The sequence below is a fragment of the Ailuropoda melanoleuca genome, chromosome 8 (genome assembly GCF_002007445.2).
Source record: "Ailuropoda melanoleuca isolate Jingjing chromosome 8, ASM200744v2, whole genome shotgun sequence".
NCBI lineage: Eukaryota > Metazoa > Chordata > Mammalia > Carnivora > Ursidae > Ailuropoda > Ailuropoda melanoleuca.
The window spans coordinates 120507532-120525328 of record NC_048225.1 but is presented as its reverse complement, the minus strand read 5'-3'; the positions used below and the strand labels follow the sequence as shown (position 1 = coordinate 120525328).

Sequence of the window (17797 nt, the reverse complement as noted above, 5' to 3'; positions counted from 1 at the left end):
CCACCCCCCTCCCCTCTGCGGCCCTCAGTTTGTTTCTCATAGTCCATAGTCTCTCATGCTTCATTCCCCCTTCTGATTACCCCCCCTTTCTTTATCCCTTTCTTCCCCACTGTATGGTGACTAACATAATATAATAAAAAAATTAAAATAAAAAAAAAAGAAACCAAGTTTTAGAATGCCATCAGGCAGAGTTCACGGGCCTGCAAGTTTCAGAGTCAGCACTCTGAAGAGCTCTTGAGGACCCCAGGAGCCTTGCAGGAGCTCTCCTGCGATTTAAGTAACCTCACATCTCGCTACCATTCGTTGCCGCCCTTACAATTCTCTAGGCTGGGGCCAGAGAGACCTGTGGCAGGGCGCAGGGCGGGAGAACGCAGCGGTCCCCGCAGCACGGCATGCACCAGTCCCCGAGCAAACCGCAAACCCGAGCCAGAACTAAAGCCCGGTTCAGGTGGCACGTATGTATGTGCGCGTGTCTGTCAGTGCGTGTGCAGAGGGGGAGGCGTGGGGTCAAGGAGAAGGTCATATCGGTCCCCCCAAAATCAACAACATGACCCTTCCTTCTAAAATACACACGAGCGAGCGCGCGCCCGCGCCCGCGCACACACACACACACACGCACAAGCACACACACACGGACAAGCACACAAATCCCCAGCACCTGCTTCGGAAGCCCTCTCTCCGAGGCTGGCCCGGAGGCGCGGCTCCACCAGAAGCGACGCGCGGATTTACCGTGGCATTACTTTTAATTAAGTCCGCGGCGCGGGCGGGGGGCGCGGGGTGGGCCCTAATCCCGGGCCCGCCTGACGTCACCTGGGAACGGGCGGCGCGGGCGGCGGGGACCGCGACGACCTCGCCGCGACCCGGGCGCGCCTCCGCCCGCGCGGGGCTTTGCTCCGCGGGAATTAAGGGAAGGAGCAACGTTAGTACACTTTTAATTGGAAACCGAGTTCTTCTTTCAGGGCGGCTTGTTTACTCAGGACCGGGCATTAGAACTCAGGGGAGGCTCTAATTGAAGTGACGGCTTTGGAGATTATGGGGAACATATGGCCCCACCGCCAGGCTCTTTATCTGCATTTTCTCATCAAACTGCCGGCCGGCCGGGTGTGCTTCTGCGCCCGCCCTCGTCCGTCTCCAAAGGGCCTTTGAAGAGCGGGAGGGCGGCGCGGTGACTGCGGCCCGGCCCAGGCTGCGCCCGGTTCCCTGGCACCCAGTGCCCCACGAGAGCTCCAGCCGAGCTCCAGAGGGAGCATGTGCGCCCCAGAGAAAAGCAATCCGACGGCTGACCGCCTAGCTGGGGTGTCATTCAGACCCTGGTGGTCTAAAGGCAGGAGGGAGTTGCCGGGGTAACGGGCGAGTCCCACTCACTGCTTGGCTCAGCCAAGCCCAGGCACCGAGGAGAAATGGGAGGGAACTCGGGGGTCTTGGAACAGAACTACATTTCTCCGTGTCTACCTCTCACCAACCAACCAACCAACCAACCGACCATCTTTCTTTCTTTCTTTTTTATAAAAATTTTTTATTATGTTAGTCACCATACAGTACATCCCTAGTTTTTGATGTAAAGTTCCATGATTCATTACTTCCCTATAACACCCAGTGCTCCATGCAATACATGCCCTCCTTAATACCCATCACCAGCCTATCCCGATCCCCCACCCCCCTCCCCTCTAAAGCCCTCCGTTTGTTTCCCAGAGTCCATAGTCTCTCATGGTTCATGCAACCAACCATCTTTCTGTACACGGTTGCAGGCTCCAGCACCAACCACCAGCCCTTGGTTCCCCCCACCCCCCACCAGATTATATCGAGAGCTGCCAGTTAACTGAATAGGAGACAGTTAAGTTTGAATTTCTGATAAGCAATAATTTTATACTGCATGAGACATCCTTTCAAACACTGTTTATCTAAAATTCAGATTTAACTAGATTTTTGTTTGCTACATCTCACAGCCCTGCTTACTCCAAGGAAACAGCTGCCTTTTGTTTTCATTTCAGAATCTCCCTGGTTCAGCCCCAAAGCTCTGCCGTTGGGTTAAAACACTGATTGAAGTGCCCCGACTCTGCCCTCCTGACCTTCCCCTTCTGCTGGGGCAGTGGTTCTCAACCTCAGCTGTACATGTGACTCACCTAGGGAGCTTTTAAAAAAACAAACTAACCAGAAGCCCAGGAGCACCGGCCCACTTAAATACTCAAGATCCATTCCATAGAAGCCCAAGTATTTTTTAAAATACATAAGAATAGTAAGTCTTATAGGTTGACTACTTTGAAGAGTCACTCTCATTTGAGCACATAATTTTGCTCATCTATTTGAGTATTGGCTGTCCCCCTCCGCTAGGATATAACCTGCACCAACAGCAGGCCTGTTATATAGCTCATGCTCAAAATATCTGCTCATTAGTCAGATCTCATACACTTCTATATGTTCCCCCACACCCCAAACCCAATCCTTGCCTGATGCAGGTGCTCAGCAAATTCCCCAGCATGGAACAGATACTGAGTTGGATCAAGCCACTACCTTTCCACCCTTACAGATTCCTAAGAAATTCCTGGACACTTACCTTGAATACCAGCTTTGTCCACTGATCGCACCTAGTACATGCATGCACATGCATCTCAAATCCCGCTCAAAATCACCCAGAAAAAGGAAGCATGCCCCTGGGTCCCAGCACGCAAACATGGATTTGGCCCAGTAAGAATCCAAGTGGTTCTTAAATTGCCTGGTTTTCCATATACTTTTACAGCACCAAATACCAAAGTGCTCAGAGGAAGCTATAGCCTGGGTTGCGACCAAATCTTAGTAGACTCAGGGGTTTCTCCTAGGTCCTTGATGCCATGGTACAGAGAAATATGGGATGAGGTTCCTCCTTTTGCTCAGTATGTGGTCTAAAGCATCTTCGGATCCCTCGTGAAACCTCTGGGTTGGAAATCTAAAAGTTGATGGGTTTGGCTAGAATGTCAGCGCAAGAAAATCAGCATCTTCCCTGCACTTACTCCCCAGTCTTTCCTGCACGATAGTAAAGGAAATGGAGTCTCTGGTCATTTAGCTCAGGTAATGAAAAGTCAAAGTCATGGGTTAGGTCTCCATGGCCAGAGATTTCACTCCTAACATTCACTAGTCACACTGCAAAGTCCTGCCATTTTACTCAAAAAGGATCCAATATAAAGACGGATAGATAGAGGGGCACTTGGGTGGTTCAGTTGGTTAGGCATCTGACTCTTGGTTCTCGCTCAGGTCATGATCTCAGAGTCCTGAGATCAAGCCCGCGTCAGGCTCAGTGCTCAACGTGGAGTCTGATTGTCCCTCTTCCTCTGCTCCTCCCCCCGCATTCACACTCTCTCATAAATAAAATCCTTTAAAAAAAAGACAGATAGAGGCACAATGTCAACACCGCTACTTAAAAAACATATCTGAGTGCATTTCTCCTGAAAGTGGGGTCATAACAGATGGTAGGACACTGCATATCAGCGAAGCCTATTAGGAATTTAGATATTTACTGATTTACTCCACTGTTGTACTTTTATTCACTTAATTAATGAGGGCTCTGGGATGCACAGCTGATACCTCTCATTTGGACAAAAATGTGAATCGGTTTTCCCTAAAAACATCAGATTGCCACAGGAGAAGTTTGATGAATCATTGTAAAACAAACAAACAAGCAAAACCAGTAAGTTTTTTGTGTGCACTTTTTAACTACTTCCATATTTATACACCATGTTGTCTTTGGACCCTTCAAAGTCTCCTACTTCCTTATAGGAGATGCCCATGAGAAGTATAGCAATAGCAATTAATTATTAAGGAGGATCTGGAGTTAGAACAGAAGGGGAACTTTGGCTGAAATGAAAGGGAGTGTAAACTTAGTCCAAATCACCTTGTTTTCTTTGCTTTAATTATGTGTGAGAAGATTCTTCAGTTGGGGTCTCTCAGGTAGTAACTCTTACCGAGTGCCTGGGAGCACTGTCATAGGCAGCCAGGGAGAGCTGTCGGTGAAACATGAGAACATGTTTATTGATGGGACGGCACAAGCATAATGCTTAATGATGCAGGCTCTGGAGCTAGACTGCCCTAGTTTCAATTCTGGCTCTTTCAATTACTAGCCACAGGACCTTAAATCACGCATTTTTCCCTGGCCCCCTTCCTCATCTGTAGAATGGGAATAATCATAACATTGCCTTCCACATCAGCTTGACATGAGGTTAAGTTGGTTAATTTGTTTAGACTGCCTCAGGCGATGCTTTGTGCAGAGTAAGGGCTCAATAATTTTTAACATCACCATCATGTGAACATCAAAAGGATCGGTTTTCCATTAGACCAATTTTTTCCTTCTAGGGATTGTGCAAGAGAAATGAATGCACATAGCACACACTATGACAGATTAAATATGCTCTGAAGCCATTGCACTAATTTTAAATGATGATCTCTACTAAAATAATTAAGTGTGAGCATAAACCCAAAATTAAATTACAGTTGATGGAAAAGAAAGAATGCATTGCCTGAGTTTGTACATTGCCTGTAACTTTTCGAGCACGAAAGATAAACTCTACTCAAATGACAATTATAGCAGAGGCTGGGTATCAAGTGTCCTGACTTGGTAATTGGTAGAATTAAGTTCTTATTCTGGCTTATCCCTGACTCAAGTATCCTGTGTCCTTATTTCTCCATCTATAATATGAAGACAAAACAAATACATGGGAAGACAAAGGTTCAGAAGAGAAGAGAAGCACTGAGCTCCAGACCGAAGACAACAAATAATTCTGTAGTCAATTTCATGGCTGTGATACTAACGAGACAAAACTTGATTGTGAAAACAAGGTAAAGAGCTCAGGCAATTATAACTTTCTCTTCCCTGCTATCCAGAGATGTCAGATTAATAAATCAGAAAATGTCCACAAAGATCTTTGTGTTAGTCATGTTATAAATACGTGTGCTTTTCGTGTCCCCTTGATACTGCTAACAATAATGAAAGCAGGTAATAGTTAATGTGTGTTTATTCTGTGGAGGGCACTATGCCAAGTCTTTGGGGCCAGATGATCTCTTCTGTGTCTTTGGTCTTATTCTCAGCACCTGACATAGATGGGTATACATAGAAAATTAAAACATAGTTAATGGCTTGAAATTTGAAGAATCCATACTAATTCCAAAACCTGGGGATAGGTTTGTAAGTAAATTGTCCTTAGAAGTGGTATTTTTCAAACTTAGGGTCACAATCAGTCAGTGAGTTATGACGCTAATAGAGATAATACTACAATTAAAAAATAAGTAGAATAAAAAATATCAGCATATCAAGAAAGCAGTAAGTCAATCTAAGTGTTGAAACTTTATTTCATATGCACACAAAAATGTGTATATAGGTCATGATAAAATATATATAGTTTTTGCCAATCTGTAGTTAAAATTTTCTGGAAAATGTTGTTGTTGGGGAGTCTTCTGAAAACACTGCTTTAGAGGGAAATATAAAATATGATTGAAATTTTTTTTAACAATTATACTATTTATCAGAGTATTTTAACACCTAGTAAAGTTTTTGTTGTTGTTGTTGTTTTAATGGCTCACCCCTTTGTTTCTTAAAGGAAAGAATGACAAAACGAGTCTCCAGGCTGTCACTTGCTCTCAGCCTCCTTATATCACTTTATATCAGGGCCCCACTGTTCCCCTGGCATTAGGAGGTTGGCTTTGAGATGTTTCTCTGAATTGCATTGTTCAGTATTCTCGAACTCCTCTGCCCTTCCTTTTCTGCAACTAAAACACAGCATTTAGCACAGAGCCTGAGACCATGTAGGCATCTATAAGAAATATCTGTTGAATTAAAGGTTGATAAGGTGGCTGCCCAGAAGGATATAAATAGATTACGGTGGGTAACAGAGCGATCCTAACAGGCCTATTCAGGAACACAGGGCATTCACTAACAGGTTACTGTCAGGTTTGATGTGCTTCCTGGACTCAAAGCCTACTGCTGCAGAACAGAAGCATAATGCACTCCAAAAGCAATTCATTCAAAGATGGGAGATATACCACCACCCTCGGACCAAGAGGCACAGAGAGATCCACCCCCAGGATAACCACATCCCAGAAAATGCTATGTTCAGGAATAAGAAGATACTTGGGCACTCAAAAGAGCTCAAATCAAAATCACTCCAAACCTCAGTTCCCCAGTCTACGAAAGAATGGTAGGTCAGTTCAACACACGCTTCCCATTCTTGCTTGAAATTCCCATTAAGTCCCAGAAGTGACCGCAACACTGTTTCCTCCTGGCCTTCTGCACGGACTTTCCAGGACACAGCACTAGTGACAATGTTCAGAGACTGGGAAGCACCTCTGAGACGCGCAGGCCCACGGGGTGACTCAGTCCGTATGTAGTTCATACATCCTAGCCACCCAAAGTCACAGGCCCTCTCTCTGTACTACCCTCAGATGGCCCCAGGTCAGCCATCCAGAAGCATCTGAAACAGGAGAGCAAAGACAGAAGACAAGATGTTTGGGAAATGATGGAGCTTTGGTGAAATAAGTGTATGAGCCATGATCTCCCCAGCCCTTGCCCTGCAAGATAAGATCAATGTCTGCCATTTACTGGACATGGACCAAGTTTCAGGCCCTTGACCACTTCTCACTGATGCAGGAAGAGAGTCCTGGGATGCAGAAGTAACTTTCCAAAGTCGCACNACCAAGTTTCAGGCCCTTGACCACTTCTCACTGATGCAGGAAGAGAGTCCTGGGATGCAGAAGTAACTTTCCCAAGGTCGCATTGCTGGGAGTGTCGGGCAAGACTCAAATGCAGCCCTAACTTTAGACCCCACACCCTTTTCACTATCATTTGGAAAATGATACCTCCTCATACCTCCTGCTGATTTTTTCTTTCAGATCTTGCATTCTGAAATTCAGGACTATGAACTGACAAGGATAATCCTAGAGGACAATCGGGCATTTTCCAAAACTTATGAAGTAACCACCACCTCTCTGCTCTAATTTATTGGAGCACAAGAGTTCCAAGATAGGTTGAAAGAAATATTTCTGTAATGAATTTAAAAACAAAAAATCAGTTCCAAGGCTGTGGAAGGAAATTAAAACAAATGCCTCAACCTGACTCAGAAAAGAAGGGAAAAGAGATGTATTGCAAAATAAGAGTGACAAGAGAGGCATCTGGATTTCCCAAAGCAGCAATAACCCATATCCTAAGGAAAATTAAGAAGGAAGAAGGATCCCCAAACTCCAGCATGTGTCAGGAATCTTCATTCCAGCTCCAGTAAGAAGAAGCCGTACTGGAGATCGGTGCTTCTCTGCTAAGGCCCTCAGAGGCTAATATGAACAGGACAAAGTTAATTTATTTACACGATAAGGAAACATGTACTGAGCACCTGTTGCATACTGCACACTGTGCAAAGGCCAGGCGAGGGTCAACCACAAGGCGAGAAGGGGCAGAAGCCTTCCCAAGCAGTCGGACCACTGGAGAAGCAGAGGCCATGGAATCGCTGTATTTATCTGAAACATAAAACCTGCTTTGCAGAAAGGCATCCTCATGGTGGGGACTTCGTGGCCAAGGGTTTCCTCTGGGAAAATCTCCCCACAAAAGCAGGGCACCGCAGAGACCCCTGCCTTACTCTGTTGACGGTTTCAACTCTCAGAAGATAAAGGGAGGAATGTAGGGCTAGCTACTCTTGGATTTTGGTTCTGACCAACGATGAGTGAGTCAACCGAGAGGAATTAAGGGTTTGAAACATGGAAGAAAATAACGGCCAAGGAATCAACGCTGGGTGGGCATAATCTCAAATGCATGCTGGTCTTCAAGAAAGAAAACCTTAGGGGCGCCTGGGTGGCGCAGTCGTTAAGCGTCTACTTTCTGCTCAGGTCATGATCCCAGGGTCCTGGGATGGAGCCCTGTGTCAGGCTCCCTGCTCAGCGGGAAGCCTGCTTCTTCCTCTCCCACTCCCCCTGCTTGTGTTCCCCTCTCTCACTGCTTCTCTGTCAAATAAATAAATAAAATCTTNATCCCAGGGTCCTGGGATGGAGCCCTGTGTCAGGCTCCCTGCTCAGCGGGAAGCCTGCTTCTTCCTCTCCCACTCCCCCTGCTTGTGTTCCCTCTCTCACTGCTTCTCTGTCAAATAAATAAATAAAATCTTAAAAAAAAAAACACAGATTCTTGAATCTTCCATTTAAGCAGCCCTAGAGTTCACTGGTCTTATCTTCCACCCACTGTGATTAAAATGTTAAGAGACAAGCTTTTCCATTTCTCATAAAGGGTCTAGTCTGCACCCTTGTTGGACACCAATACCTGTCATTTTGTCCACATGACATGGGTCTGCACCCTTGGGTAGGACTCGCCCGTCTCCCTTAGCCTTATTTTCACAGAACTAAATATATGGAGTTTCTGGGGCACCTGGGTGGCACAGCGGTTAAGCGTCTGCCTTCGGCTCAGGGCGTGATCCCGGCGTTATGGGATCGAGCCCCACATCAGGCTCCTCCGCTGTAAGCCTGCTTCTTCCTCTCCCACTCCCCCTGCTTGTGTTCCCTCTCTCGCTGGCTCTCTCTATCTCTGTCGAATAAATAAAAATAAAATCTTTAAAAAAATATATGGAGTTTCTCTAGCTATTTATTGTTCAACAAGGTAATCACTCTCCTCTGGACCCTCTCTCTAGTTTGTCAGTGATGTCCTAAAATGCGTTACTTAAAATGAGACCAAACGTCCCAAGCAATACAAAATTGGAGCTATGATTACACGTTAGGGACATTAAAGTTCTATTAACACAGGATTCCTCGTGGCTCCCACTGGCTCTATGGCCAGCCCCAGACAGAATTCCACCCAAGCAGGCCCTGTTCCACGTCATCACTATTGAATTTTGGAACCCAATGGTTCAATTTCATCTTGCTGACTTCGTGCTACTCTGTGAGCTTGTCAAAATCCTTTTGAACATGGAGAGTCTTGGCTGCCCCCCACCAGCGTTCCCTTCCAGCTTTGTCATCTACAAATCGAATAAACCTGCCTTCTGCATCTTCATCCAAGTCATTGATAAAAACCTTAAAGATGGCAGCCCACTCAATCCTTCACTCAACAAATACTTATCAAGTACCTATGACACGTAGAGCACCCAGAACAGACAGAAGAGGAGACATTGTGTTTGTCCTGGGACACATCCGAAAACTGTTCGCTTTCTGTAAATCCCCCAGTACGGGGTGGACTTCTTTCCTTGAAGATTGAATTCCGCTCATTAGGTACTTACTGATGGCTTACTCTTCCCTTGGCATCAGGCTGAGTTTTGCTGGGGGAACAAAGGAATAAAAACCTACAACCCTGTTTCTTAGAAGCTTATCCTCTCGTTAGTGAGGCAGAATTTGGCACACAACATTCTATGATGTAAGACGGGCAGTATTTATGTAATTGACAAAATGAGTGGTACAGAAAATATATTTGGTTTCAGCTGAGACTTTAATATCATTTTGCTTAAAGCTGCTAAATAAGGATAGATTTTTCAAGTCAAAAGGGACAACGGATGTCCTCTAGAACCATTCTCCTCTCCCACCACACCAATATCAGTTTCAACAAGTGGGGGGCTAATTCTCTGAGTAGTCTTACTCTTTGTTAGCTCGAATAATTAGGACGACATTCTAACACTCCCAATGTTGAGTTCGAATTGCTGGCCTTTACCTTTCTGTCTATAATGTAAATACTCAATGATTTTGTTAAATAATTGAATGAATTCTAATTCTGCTCTCTGAAGTTAGAAATAGGTCTGATCTAACCCTGGGAAGGCAACAATTATGGCCTCATGTCGTCTTTACTTTTCTAGCCTAAACAACTACAGTTCCTTCACCCGACATGATGCTGAGATCTCCCCACCCCCACGTCATTCTTGTCATTCCCATTATGACTCGATCCCTGGCATAAAGCAAGCACGCAACGTACATCTACCGAACGAACGTGTACATAAATGAACCAGAAAGCTGTGTACTGTCTACAGCAGCCTCAAGAGAAAATGCTCAGCATGGAACGTGTTGCTGAAAATGGGGTCAGAAAAGCGGGTCCCTCGCAGTCCTCATGCTCTGAACATTATATTTCTATGAATGCCGCTCAGATCGAGCTTTTGCTTTTTGTTTTTGGGCAGGGGGTGGGATGAGGGGGATTGTACATTCATGCAGTAGTCAAACTCTGTGAGTCTTTAACCCAGGGGCCAACTGGATAACTTCGTAGTCGAGCCCCACACAATCATGCCAAGAAGGGCCAGACCGCGGCACGTCTTTCCACGTGAGAAAGAATGGCATGCCCTCTGGGTGCGCCCATCTTTTCAAAGTCACGCTGATGTTCTGATCATCATAGCACCTAAGCCCTTGGGGAATGTGAAGATTTTGCAATATTCCGGGAAGGAGGGCTCAGTGGGTGGGCACTGCAAGGCACCTAATGGGGAATCCAGGGTGAGCTTGACCTTCTTATACTGAGGGGAGGCCGTGAATTTCAGTTTAGAAGGGGCCCAGTTACCCCCACGGGAGATTCCCCAATGTGTCAGTGGCAGTGTTCCTGAAAAGGAGAAACTCCTCCAAATTAAGACAAATCCAAGAAAAGTGAAGACAGGCAGAGTTGGGATTGTCCTGATGTCCGCTTACCTGCGGCTGCAAGCAGAGCCAGGCAAGAAGAGCCAACAGGGACGTCAGGGAAGCAAACAGCCTCGTGTGATTATCCGCCAGCAGCAGGCATGCGTTCGGGGCCGGCATATAGCGTGTCAGGCTTTGGTCTGCGTTCTCTTTTATTCCCCCCATAAAACTGTCAGGGAGGCATGACTCTCACGACTTTACAGTCGTGGAAACTGAGGCTTAGGGACGTTCTGAAAGTTGCCCACAGTCACAGGGCTGTAAGCAGTGCAGCCGGGGGGAGGCCCACCCCCCCCCACTTGTCCCCAAAGCCCTTGGACTCGAGCGTCTTGTCACAGTGCTTTTGTTTCAAGAGTTGACTCATTCCTGTAAAGGTTTATCAAGCACCCTTAGCATTCCAGGCCTAGGCTAAGCCCTGGGGACACAGTGGCGAAAGAGACACATGCCGTCCCTCGAGGGGCTTAGCACTTGGCAGGAACAACAAAGAGCCAGACAAGCAACCCCGATGAAATGGGACGCGCAGCTCAGGAGGAGGAGTTAAGGGTCAACTCAGCCCTGCCAGGGATGAAGAGTCTGTCTGCCCTGGGGAAAGAGCCCTGAGATAGAAGCTGAAAGAATATGCTGGCAAGACCCCGAAGTGCAGGTGAGGGGCAGAGGGCAAATGGAAGTTTAAGGCATGGAGCTGAGTGGGAGACCCCAACATGCCTGGAGCCCAGCAAGGCCGAGGGAAGAGCGGGAGGTCTCAGAGGCCCCCAAGCGGCTGAAGAGGTGGGCAGCAGGCGGTTACAGCTGTGTTCGGGGGGCTGGAATTACACTGGCATCGGCAAGAATTAGGAAGGCCACATGGCTCTCACCGATTTGGAAAAGGGAGGGGCGAAGCCAGACAAATGCTACCCAGTGGGGACAGACACATGCTCAACTTGGACGCTTAATTCAATCTCTCTGGCCTTCCGAAACCCCCTCTCTACAATAGCCGGATATCTCCCCCCCCCCCCGCCTCTGCCGCTCTAAGGCACGGAGGGTGGGGGGTGGGTGGGTGGCACAAACACATTCCAGTTCCTCTGTCTCCATGACCCACAGAGCCCCAGGTAGATTCCAGCTTTCCCACTTGACAGATGGGGAAGCAGACGGAATTACTGGTTCCAGTGCATCTTTCCCTTTCACAGTATCGCGTATCTGTACCCTAGCAGGGCCTTGCAGGGCGTGCAATATACCTCCCCTCCCTGGACTTTGGGTTTGAGCTTTTCATTTGCTTTAGCCAGTGGACGGTTAGACCACACGATACGAGCAGAGGCTTGAAATGCACTCGTGAGGTTGGACATGCCTTCTGGCACCTTCCTCATTGCCAAGAGAAGATCAAGCCCCGGAGCTGGGGCTTCTCAAGCCTGGATCCGGGAGGGAACCGAGCAGACCCGAGCCTGGTCTGCAGCCCGGAGCTCAGCTCCACAGATTCCAGGTGACTTGATGCAGAGTCACTCCTCCTAACCTGTGAATACACATTCACAGTCGTGCACCACGTAATTTGGAGGTAACATGGTTTACCGCCTCATCACGGCAATCCCTGACCAGTAAGCGATCACTGTGACCTCACGAAGGTCCTGCCTGGCATGCACGCAGCTGCTCTGCACAGAGCTAGGCTGCCCCAGTGGCTGGGCATTTGGGGAGCATGCGATGCAGACTGTGAGCTCACCCCAGCATCCCACCCCCGTTGCCCACTGCGTGGCACTCACCTGAGTCAGACGCTGCTGGGCTCACCAGGCTGAGTAGCTCCCGCTCCTTCTCATAGTCCCCTTTGCAGAGCAGCTGCCCCTCCTTGAGGACAAACTCGTCGCCCTTCTGGAGCTGCCGCTCGCAGACACAGCAGCAGAAACAGCTCAGGTGGTACACGCTCTTCTGCGCCCGCATGACGAACTCATTGGGTGCAACGGCCTCGAAGCAGCCCCCGCATTTGACCGCAAACAGCCTGGCAGCAGGGGAGAGAGGGAAGCAAGGTCTTTGAGAAAGGTCTGATGGGGCCCAGCTGCCCTCTGGCCAGCAGCAAAAGAGACGCCAAGAGCTGGCGTGAAGACAGTAGAATGGAATACACTGGACCTCCGGGTGATGCATTCCCCGACGGGGTGAAACCGAAGGATTCAGCTGAGTTCCTCCCCAGGGCTTCAGAAGAGCAGGGGCAGAGGCAGGATCCAGTCTGAGCCCAGGGTGTGACGGGTGTGGGTCTAGGACACGGCGCTCCCCAGGGGAATCTAGACACCTGTGCCAGGCATCCCTGGGGAAGCTTGCTGTTTAAACCAAATAACAGGAACACAAATGTCCAAGCCCCCTCCTATCAGTATAGGAAAGGGGAGCCCCAGAATGGGACTCTCTAGCAAGTTTGCTGGGGCATTCTGATGTGTAATCTGGGTTTTGAGAGATAAAGTGCACCCCAGCTCCCCGTGGTGGCATTCGACGGATTCAGCCTATCTCTCGGGACTTCGCATTTCATTTCAGTTATTCCCAACAAACCACGTAGCGGGGGTCCGTCTATGCCCAGGCATAGCAGTAGGTACTAGTGATGTTAAGGTGATTAAAGAAAATCCCTATCAGAAATGAGCTCAGGCTAATGACTCGTCCAAATAACGGCTTCAGGAGCATGGAGGGGGCACAAGGAACAATCAGGGCACAGAGAGCAATTCGCATTCTATCATGAGGTCTGTAAATCTCGGGCAAAGGAAAGACAGGACGGCAGGCAGGCTGATGGCATAACAGGGTAGGAGGAGGGGACTGCAAGCAGAGGGAACAGCCGGTGTGAAGGCCAGGTGGGCTCGGAGCATGCCGCGTGCTCCAGGGGGTTGGAGGCCGGGTGCCTTGAGAAGGGGAGCAGGGGAGGCCAGTCGTGACTGCTCACGCACTCAGGCTGGACATCAGCTGGCAAGCAATGGGGAGTCGCTGCACAATTTGTTACGTGATAAGAGCCCTGTTTAGGAAAGGGAACTCTTTGTAGCATGAAGGGTAGAGTGGAACTGGAGTCAGAGAGACGAGTGAGAAAAAGCAGCAGAGCAGTCACAAGGGTCAGCACTAAGGTGGCAGCAGGGAACCAGACAGGAGGGGACAGAACCACCAATTTAGAGACAGGGGAGCGTGGGGGATTGGCTCCCAGGTTCCTGGTGGTCAGAGCCAGCGGGTGATGATAATGTCGCCCCTTCTGCACACATTTCTGATTTCCTGCCTCCGGGCCTATTAACACCATTCCATCCTCCTGCGAAGCCCATCCTTGTCTGTTTAATCTAGCCGAAACCCACCCACCCTTCAGGACACAGCAGCTCTCACCTTCTTGAATCCTGCCCCAACCTCCCCTGCCTCAATCTGCGGCACCTGCCCCTCCTTTGAACACCTTTACATGGGCTGTCTGTGCTGGTCATTCAGTAGCTTCCTGGAGATGCTTCAAGACGCCAAATGCAGGGCGCCTGGGGGGCTCAGTGGGTTAAGCGTCCGACTCTTGGTTTCAGCTCAGGTCATGATCTCAGGGTGGTGAGATCGAGCCCGGCGTTAGGCTCCATGCTCAGCACAGAGTCTGCTTGAGATTCTTTCCCCCTTCCTCTTCCTCTCCCCCTCTGCTCCCTCTAAAATAAAGATGCAAAAATCAGCGAGATCCAGAGGCCTGTGCTCTGCTTCCATCTATGTCAACAACTGGCCGTAAAATCGAGGGCAGGATTCCGCCCCTTTGCACTTCTTTCCTCTGGATGTTGCTAAACATTGTCAGGCCAGACAATCTCTCCCAGCTTCAAAAGCCTTAGGGTGATTGCTTCCTGCTGCTGACTTGAAACATCTGAATCTTGCCTTATCATTTAACTTTTCCCGTGCTTGTAACTTCTGCCAACGGAAGTACTGGAAGGTATTGGAAGGTATTGGAAGAACAAGACCTGTGGAAAAGTACTATAATCACAGCCTCCTGCACATGGTGGATACTCAAAGTTCATTTGATTTGACCCATGGATCTAACTTGTTCTCCTAAAGTAACACTTGTAAAAAGCCTCGCATAGGGGCTGCCACACAGTAGGTCCCAACAAAAGTAACTCTTCTCCTTACCACCCCCCCAGACCAATAACGGGTCAAGTAGTCTGAGACACTGAAATTTAAAGCAGATCTATTTCTTTTTCAAATTGCCTCATGGTAACATAATTGACTTTGGCAACCCCTGTGGCATAAGCACAGAGATAATACACCCTAAAACTGTCTCTGGGATTCATTCATTACAGCAATCATTTTTATAGCTCCAAAATAAACAGGTTTTGTGTTTCTTTTTAAAGTAGTAACACAACAGGCAGAAAAGAATCTCTTTCAAAACCACTCTCTTAGGACGCCTGGGTGGCTCAGTTGGTTAAGTGGCTGCCTTCAGCTCAGGTCATGATCCCAGGGTCCTGGGATCAAGCCCCGCATCAGGCTTCTTGCTCAGCAGGGAGCCTGCTTCTCCCTCGCCCTCTGCCGCTCCCCCTGCTTGTGCTCTCTGGCAAATAAATAAATAAAAATTTTAAAACAAAAAAACACAAAAGCACACTCTCTCTCTGTTTGTCTTCACATACCAGGGGGATCAACAGACGTGGACTGTTCAGATGGCGTAGGGCGAGTGTGGCAGCAGGGGGCGATGGAATGGCCAGAGTACAGAAAACTCCTCACCCCTCCTCTTTTCCCAAAGACAGACACAAGCGGACTCGGAGCACATCCAGGCTCTCTGCTAACTAGCCCCATGCTGGTGGGAGCTGAGGAAGCACACTAGCGGAAGGGCATTTTCTTCTAGACAGGCCAAACACTATCATGGCCTAAGTGTGGCCAGCCCCATCTCAAAAGCCCATTCACACATTCACTTACTTGTCTACTCTTCGTTTGGCTCGTTCATTCACTGGGAAGCGTGCGCTAACACCATGCACTATCTGTCCTAACCGGGAGGGGAGGAAGAGAAAACGCCGCCCTGGCCGCATTCATGTGCGTAAACAAGTCTACATGGCGCGTCCGCTCAGTGTCAGGCACTGTTGTAGGCACAAAATGATCCCAAACAAAGTCCCCAACCCCTCGGAGCTCACACGCCAGTGAGAGAAAGAGCAAACAAGCAAGCAGAACAACAGATAAAGTCTACCTGTAGAAATTTACCTGTAGAACAGAATGCAAGAACCATACCAAGCCATGTCCAGCATGCAAAACAGAATAGCATCAAGCCATAGTCTGTTGATAATAGAATCACTTCCCAGCTCTAAGGCTCTACTGGTTCATGATTCCCAGAGTGTTTATCTCGGAAGCTTCCTGGGAGAAGGGAATAGTTTTGAGGGTGAAGAGGAAGCAAAGGAGGGGTTCCCAAGGAGGCACTGCACACAGATTGGCCAAAGAAAAGTGGAAGCCATTCCAATTCTCTGGGTGAAGGAAGCCAAGGCTTGGGGAGGAGAATGAAGCTGGCTCCCATGAATCCTCGAAGGAACAGCCTCCCAGGACAGAGGCCAGCCAGCAGGTGATTCCCGCACAGCTCGGGGTCCGGAATGCATGAGGTCGCATTCTCTCTCTCTCTCTCAACCCAGGCCTTGGGCCACCACACAGCCCCTCCCCCAATGCCCTGGCCATCAGAAGCACCTTAGCAACCCCCATCCTGATATGCCTGCCCTCTGCCTCTCAACGTCCAAGGGGGCTTGCATGGCTCTTTTGCCACTGGCAAGGTATGCAGCAGCCCCAAATGACAACTCCAGACACCAACAGCCCAGCCTTTTCTTTCCCCCTTCCTCCAGCTGCCCAGTGTGGTTTTGCTCTCCATCTCCAACCTCAGGGCACACGGGTTCCCCAAATGTCTGCTTTTACTTCCTGCCCCCACGCTGGAGGCCATGCATCGGGCAGAAAAATCACCCGGTTCATCAACAGCCCCTAGTCCCTAGTCACTGTTTGCCAACCTGAGCAAACTAATCAATGCTTTTCCAGGAGCTGGTCAAAGGCCCTTTGTCCCCAAAGCCCTCCTTCTCCTCCCCTTCCCCTGGAATGAACCGTTAAACAGACTCAAGGCAAACGCTCCTAGGGAGTCAGCAAGCACTCGAGAATCTGCCACAGGGACAGATGTGCTTGTCGAACTTCTACCCTGTTAATCTCCTCCCCTTCCTCCACCCTTCCTCATTTCATCCCCCTCTCCTAAAAACTTCCCCCAAGTTGGAGAAGGGAGGGTCAGGGGGAGCTCTACAAAGAAAGCCCACCATGTTGACTCAGGAGCAGCTGGAGGAAGAGGCGGGAGTTGTCTGGGCTCCAATCCTGAAATGGTCACGGGCAGTGGGGAATGATGGGCCGGGAAGAGGGGGGTGCAGTCCTGTTTCTCTCCATTCTCTCCACCAGCTCTCTCCCTCTAGGTAAAGACCAGGTCAACCTCACCTCACCACCTGACTCTTGTTCCCCTCCCGAACCCCAGAGCAATTCAAGGAGAGGAGGCTCCTGCCGTCCACCACCTGTGTGCCAGATGTGTATACAGCTGTACGGGTGCCACTGTGGACCCAGCTGCCGACGGCACACCTCCCACAAGTTGTTGTCTCTACGGCTCACACAAGCAGAGAAAAGGATTTGTTCAAAAGTCCAGGTCATAATTAAAACACAGCCTGTCTCTTCCCAATGCCCTGGATGGCGTCCCCCACGGCTCCTTCCCCCTCTGAATGCTAATGAGACCTCACTCTGGGTTCAGAGCCTGGCAGACTGGCTGTGCCCTTGAAAAGCTAGACAAGGTCTCCAGAAAGGTCCAACTCTTCCCGGCATACATAATAACTCCCAACTTTCCCTAAATTCTCCTACCCCTCAAAACTCTTGGAATGATTCCTTACCTCCTCTTTGCATCTGATTCCCTCGCCTGTAAAATGGGAACAACACCCTCTAGCTCACGGCAGAGCACCCAGGGCAGAGACTGAGGCCGCAGCTAGCGCGCTCCTTCCTCTAGAAAACGCCCTCCGCACGGCCTGGTCCGGGCCGCGCTGGCCTCGGGGGGCTGCCAGGCTCCGGCAGGCGGCGGGCTCTGAACGAAGACCACAGCGCCGCCTGTCTGGGGTCTGCAGGAGGGAAAGAGCTAGAGTGGCACGGAGGAGAGACCCACCCACCTGGCTTAGGGGACCCAGAATCTTTGGTCTTGTCCCCCTCTGCCTCTCCCCCTCCCGCGGATGCTTTCCCATGCCCTCCATCTCGATTCCATTCAATGTCCTGCTTCCCCTCTCCCTGTAGAGCCCCCAGGCTACGAGAGCCTGAG

General features: G+C 49.2%; 1 protein-coding gene across 1 annotated transcript in view; it reads right to left on the bottom strand.

The window, feature by feature from the left end:
• The window catches only part of LMX1A (LIM homeobox transcription factor 1 alpha), a 167255-nt gene that overhangs the window by 43186 nt on the left and 106272 nt on the right, over positions 1-17797 (bottom strand). Inside the window, exon 4 of the mRNA XM_002914171.4 lies at positions 12300-12532. Coding sequence (XP_002914217.1) covers positions 12300-12532 — 233 coding nt within the window. The remainder of the gene's footprint in view (positions 1-12299; positions 12533-17797) is intronic.